The sequence below is a fragment of the Etheostoma spectabile genome, chromosome 6 (genome assembly GCF_008692095.1).
Source record: "Etheostoma spectabile isolate EspeVRDwgs_2016 chromosome 6, UIUC_Espe_1.0, whole genome shotgun sequence".
In the NCBI taxonomy this organism is placed as follows: Eukaryota; Metazoa; Chordata; class Actinopteri; order Perciformes; family Percidae; genus Etheostoma; species Etheostoma spectabile.
The window spans coordinates 17,145,427-17,151,955 of NC_045738.1; the positions used below are offsets into that span (position 1 = coordinate 17,145,427).

At 39.2% G+C, this 6,529-nt stretch overlaps 1 protein-coding gene across 1 annotated transcript in view; it reads right to left on the minus strand.

The window, feature by feature from the left end:
- rftn1b (raftlin, lipid raft linker 1b) overlaps positions 1–6,529 on the minus strand; it is a 113,012-nt gene that overhangs the window by 10,464 nt on the left and 96,019 nt on the right. The window contains exon 8 of the mRNA XM_032518106.1: positions 1,734–1,837. Within this exon, the coding sequence (XP_032373997.1) occupies positions 1,734–1,837 (104 nt within the window). The remainder of the gene's footprint in view (positions 1–1,733; positions 1,838–6,529) is intronic.

A 6,529-nucleotide genomic window follows, 5' to 3' on the forward strand; every position in this document is an offset into this window, starting at 1 on the left:
GGCTACAAGTGTATAGTTAATGAGCAACACTACTCAATGCCAGAGTGACTCGCTGAGCAAATTCAAATTGTGCTCTTGTAAGAACTCTGGATTTCCAGGGTACCCATAATGGGGAGTTAGCGTTGATATTTTTCCTGTGATACTTTGTCTCTTCCTAGCATGGGGCACAATGCAACTAATTTGACAGCTAGCTAGCTAGCCTATACTTTGTAAATCCAGTTTACTTGTTACATCACTAATTTATTGATACAGTACATAGGGTGTAACTCTTGCTGATCTGCTCTTTTCTGATTTGTAATGACTATCATTGAATCTTTGGTTTAATACAGTTTTTAAAGTTTCACATTTCCTTCAAGTAGCCTAAAGACTTCAAAGGCCGACTGCTGTCCCTTAACCTTCTGTTAAACAATATTTTACTGCAATTGAAGCAAAGTAGCTCTGTTAGACATAAAAAGCCTTTGACTCAATACTTTTTTCATCTTTTACACAATTTAAAAAAAAAAAAGTACAGCATGAGTTGTTCCTAAGACTGGTTTGAAGAGTCTTAACCACACTTCAGTGACATATTTGACTGGTACAGTACATTATTAGCATGTTGAAGATCAAATCATGTCTTGAATTGAAGCTCTTCAGGGTGCCTGAAGTACGTGCGAGGCCTTTGACCATAAGCGGATGTACACTCATATAGCAGCCATGAGTGATGAGTCAGCACAGGCTTAGCCGAGGAACCGTTACATTTCAGTGAAACGATTTTCCACCAACAGTCAGAGCTGTTGCTTTTAAATTTTTACAGCTGCTGCTGTTTGGCTTTAAGCTCAGCCTAAATTGGCACAGATTTAGGTACATTATTTCTGAAGCCGTCATATTTCTTTGAACAATTACTTGAACAGATAAGATGTACATGTGAAGTTGATAATATCTTTGTATTTTAAGAGTTTTCAGCCGAGTTATCAGCTTCATATTTCTTAAAAAAAACTCTTTGTAAGTCTTGTCTGAACTTCAGAGTTGAATCCCAATGACAAAACTGAAAGATGGCAGTAGTGACATTTTCCATTTTCATCCACAGAAAAACAAAAACATCAAAGTACGTGTATTCTTTGTAAACCCTGCAGTGACACAGCGCTGTCACTTCAGGTTATAAAAAGCATTGTAATCTTGTGAAAACTCCCAAATGGCAAAAAAAAAAAATACTTCTTTCAAACTTGGTGACCATGCACATTGAGGATAATCTAGTGGGTTTTTAAGTAATTCAATAGCAGAATAAAATACATGTACTCACGTAGTACAGTAAGAAAGGCCTTGAGGTACTATGAGGGTTATTTATTCAAACCTTTCACTGCATTCTATTTTATTCCATTTGCTTTTAAAAGAAATCTAAAAACCTTAATCCTAATCTTAAAAAAAAAGTATCTTTTTAAAAATAAAAATAAAACAGTACATGTGTACATAAGTGTTGACGCCGTTGGAGACACATATATTATCAGTGTTGCAGCCAGTTGGTAAATAAATAAATACACCACATGAATAGTTAAGATGTGTGTTCTGATTTGCAATTGCTCTTTTTGCAATTTCTTCTGGTTGCCAACAGGGGTCATTGCATGGTCATAGATGATTTACCATTCCTTTTTATTAGCCTAATTAGATTAGAAAAGGTATTATCCTATCAATCTTCATTAAACAAGGACCATGCATGGACCATAATGTCCCTTTAATAGGCAGGTGAGGGCCATTACCTGTTAGTCTTGATTACAGGAGTTGGCAGCACACAGGTGAGTCTCCATCCATACGTGGCCAGGGACTGTAGCAGAGGAACATAATCTGCCTTCACCTGCAAACCCTGTAAAAAAAGGTATCCATTACAACCTGCAATCAACACAAACCACCTGAAACCTGCACATCATCCCCGCCCATCTCCATTTAAACACCACGTATGCTGCACAGTACATGCATATTATGTAGCACAGTGTGATTACAGCTGTGAAGCATCTAGGTACGAGATGCAATCAAGTGCTGTCAGCATCACTTCAAATCTCAGTTAAGAAAAAAACCCGAACTTCTCAGATTTAACGACTTTAATACGAAGAATGTCTGCCGTCTGAGAGGTTGTTTTCTAAAGCAATGTACACAGAAAAGAAAAGAAATCTGAGACACAAACTGCGGCTGAAACTCCCTGGTTGCTATGAGTCAACATGGCAACTATCTCTATTTATGACAAGCATATGTCAGCACAGTAAGTCCTTGAGCAAATAAAAAAAACTGCTCATGTGAAACTGCTCATTTTGTGGTAAACATTTAAATGCTGTTTGTGCTATTAAAACACAATCAAATGAGCCGTTCTCTTAATGACACATTAACAAACAAGACTGAATGAAACGCACAAACATTTCTATGCTTATTTTGACTTTGGGGAAGAAAAATAGCTTGTTATTACCGTAATTCAAACAGAAATACACAGATTACTTAATGTACTTTCGGAACACACACACCCTGTTCGGAGAGGAAGTGTGCATGTGGTTTGCCATCCTTGTCATGTAAGGCACCTACTGAAAATGAAACACCACAACGCGTGTCAATCAGATTGCGCATATCTACAACAACATAGACACACACACACCCACAAAACCACCCACAGAGCTGCCAGTTATTGAGAGACCTTAAGGGGCGGCTCCATACTTTCCAAAAGGATGCGTGAATGTTTAGACTGTGCAAAGCGAAAAAACTTTTGAAAGATGAGAGTAGTAAGTCTCATTATTCAGGCCGTTAACTTTTTTACATAAATTCCAGACCGTTACACTTGATGGTGCAGTATGAGTATTGATATGAGTCAGTAAGGAAGTGAACATGAACATAGAACTGCACAGAGTCTATTCATAGTGCAATGATCAACTGTACAAGAACAGAGACTTGAGAACACATCTCACCTACACATGCTACATTAGCCTTCACTGTACTGTGAACTGTGAAAATCGTGTCTAATTTAAGCTGCACCAGGCGAGATTTTCATGAGAATATAATTTACACCCGCCTTCATCAGCATCTATCACATAGAGGCTGCATTAGAAAAGTAGGCCTCTTTTTAAGATGATTTTTTTAAAGCTTTTTGTATTGCATTTATATTAGATATTACATTAGAAGGGGGGGGGGGGGGGGGGGGGGGGGATGACATACAGCAAAGGGCCACAAATCGGATTCAAACCCTTTTTCATCTCTGAAGGAGCCACACCACAGATTCATCAACATCTGGTGATATAAAAACTTCAGAGTGAAATATAAAAGCAAAGCAGGACCATCACTTTCTGTATTTTTCTAGAAGGTATCGCAGATCAGAAAAGATTTTATTGCGGTAACCAGGGTGCCAGTTTTAATCTTGCCTTTTTTCTGCACTTACCAGTTTTCTAAGCTTCATATGTATTGCTTTAACATATATTTTGTCACTGTAAAAACTACTGCTTGACTTGACTTCTATACTACTATTACCTACTAATTATGCATCTGGGTCCAGTGGGTGGTCACACAGGGAGAATAAAGAGCGAGAGTATTTCTGAGAAAGCCAGAGACTGATCAGCATGCAACACTCATTGTCTGCCATGAGACAGACCTCAAGTCAAAAACACTTAAACCCCACTCCACTGCACAACATGTCATTTTCCTCCGTAGTCTTATTGACGAGGATGACAGAACATGCACAAACAGACCTTAAGCGGTCACATATCAAGTTGTAGGTTGCAAAAAGCTAATCAATAGAATACAAGACACTGCTCCAGACATTATTTACACAAGCATTACTTTCTAAGTTCCTACAGGGAGCAGCTACATCTAAATTTTTTTTCGGGGGTTTATGTTGGAACCACTCCCAGAAACAGGCTCTCTTTCAAAGCCTGCCCAGAAAGAAAATTGAGAAATAATTTTTCTGTAATGGCTTGCTGTTCTTTGGAGTAGGTGAGAGTTAATCACAGTCCCCGGAGTCTGTCTCCCCTCTCTCCTCCTGACTTATTATTCTGGGCCACCTCGCTGCATCAGCACTCCAGCACCAATCGGTAAGCCTAAAAAACAAAGTTATCAGATCACCATCTTTGTCTTCGATGTTATCTGAGTGACTATAAAAAAGGAGGTCCACACGGTTAAGACAGGAGCTGTAGTTCAACCACCTCGGTTAGAGCTACTTTAAATTAATTCCAGGTTTTCCCTGAGATCACCTCGTTGCACAGATACACACATTTGTACCTTGGAGCGATGGGCTCCAACCACCTTGTTAAAGGGCATCTCTGCAGGGAGAGGAGAATATGTCAGTGACTTTCACTGTCACAGTTTTCCCATTATTGCAGCGTGGTTGTCCAATGGTTAGCACTGTGGTCTCACAGCAAGAAGGTTCTCGATTCAAATCCAGGTCGTTACGGGCTTTTCTGTGTGGTTTTTGTATGTTCTCCCCATGTTTCTCCAGGTTTCCCACACCATCAATAAACATGTGCTAGGTTTTCAAGTCAGTGCCCTTGATCAAGGTACTGGCTCAGATTTGGAGTTGGTCCCCGGGAGCTGTAAATGGCTACCCACTGCTCCCTTGAGGGATGGGTTAAATGCAGACAATTAATTTTATTACATGTATGTACCAAAAATATACCATTTGATGGTGGTAGCTAATACCAACAACTCTTAAGGCAATAACCAAAGCTTAATGTTTTTGTTAAACCTCTATCATTTGCAGAGAAGGCATGGGATATATTCTCTATATTATCTAGCGCTCCACAATTAATTAGGCATGGGCCGGTTACCTTTTGACAAAGTGAGTTTCAAAACCTCTAACATTTTCCATAAGACCATTCCTTAAGTATGAGTTATTTTTTTATGAGTGGTCAAGGAGAGAAACTGCAGTTCAGTAATCCGTCTGACAGTGTGCAGTGTGTTTAAAAAATGAAATACTTTATGTTCAATGGACAATAAATGTTTTTTATTTTTTTTTTATTTTTTTATTTTTACAAATAATACATTTTAAAGCTGTCATTGCAATGCCATGGTATTTTTTGCCGAAGATTATCAAACCGTCAGTAAAAAAAAAATTAAAATCACAATTAGATATTTTCCTCATATCGTGCAGTCCTAATATTATCCAGTGTTTGGGAAATTGGACCTCCTGTAAGACAAAGTTTGTTTTCAGGCCTGTGGCAGAGGAGGGTGCAGCTGCAGGTCAACTGGAGGTTCAGAGTTCACTGCGGGAGTTAGGCTAGGTCAACAAAAACACCAGTATGTTGTTTTTTTAACCCCCCCCCCCCACTCCCACCCACAGACTCTGCAAGGTAGACATAACATAACAAACCATAACTCTTTAGTACCAGCTCTGAATGTAGCTGTAATTTTGCAGACCACCAGGGTCAGCAGGTGTGCAGACACAGCCTAGTAATGATGAAGCAAAATAAAAATAAAAAAGGGCATTAAGATACTGTTCCTGATAGGCTTGCTCAACCTGGAGCGTTGTCACAGCAACAAAAAACTCAGCATCCACTATGTTTTAAAGCAGTGCAATAACCTTCTCTGTCTAAGTGTGATTGGCTGTCTCAAAAGCATTTAAAAAAAACTGTATTTGTGCTTTCTTTTTATATACATATTTTCCTCACGGTTACATCTGATCAGTTCTGTGTTATAGATTGATTAAGATTGTGCTTGAGCTAATACTTTGGTTGTCCTTCACTTCCAAGGCCACCTACGCACCATCAAGGGACTTTTTGCCTGCGTAAAATTGCTCTGCTGCTACAATAATATAGCAAATTAAAGACATGCAAAGTGCATCCAAAGTTTTGCGAGGGGCCTTTGAGTGGAGACTAAACTATGTAGCCTGTTAACACATGATGAGGTAGTTAGAAAAACAAAGGCTCAGTCAGTGCGTGGAGTTGTTTCTGTTTCTCCCGTGTCAGAAAAAGCTTTTATCATGTACTTTTGCAGGGGGAAGTAAATATATTAGTATTTGATGATTGAAACTGATGACTCAAATAGGGATTTCAGAGACACATCAAGTTAAAAGCAGCAAAGGGAGAGGGCTGAGAGCCAAATTCTGACAGGGGAGCCCAGAGTTCCTCCTTACCTTTTTTTTGTTTACTGCTTTGTTAAATTAGCCTACAGGCTAGTTCAGTAAAACGTGGATGTTTTTTTTTTTTAGCTTAACTGAGCTGACTCTTTTTTTAACACAACCTACTTTGGAGAACAGAGGAGCACCAGATAAAGATATGCCAGTTTATGTCTCATGTTAATCTCAATTTGGACTCAAATCTTCCTCTTTTGCTCATGTCTCCACCCACACCACACCACACCACACCACACCACACCACAAACACATTTAATCTCAAAACGGTGGGCCCCTCTTTGCAACGGTTTCCAACATGTTTCCTCGGAACGGTGTGAAACGCTGTGCAACAGCTTTGAAGTTTTCTCTCATTTGGTTGGCGTGTCTCCCGTTTACTGGATGTGTCGCAGGTGATACCCAGTTGGCAGAGACGTGTATGTAAACTTGGGGTTAAAAAAAAAAAAAATCAGAGTGCTT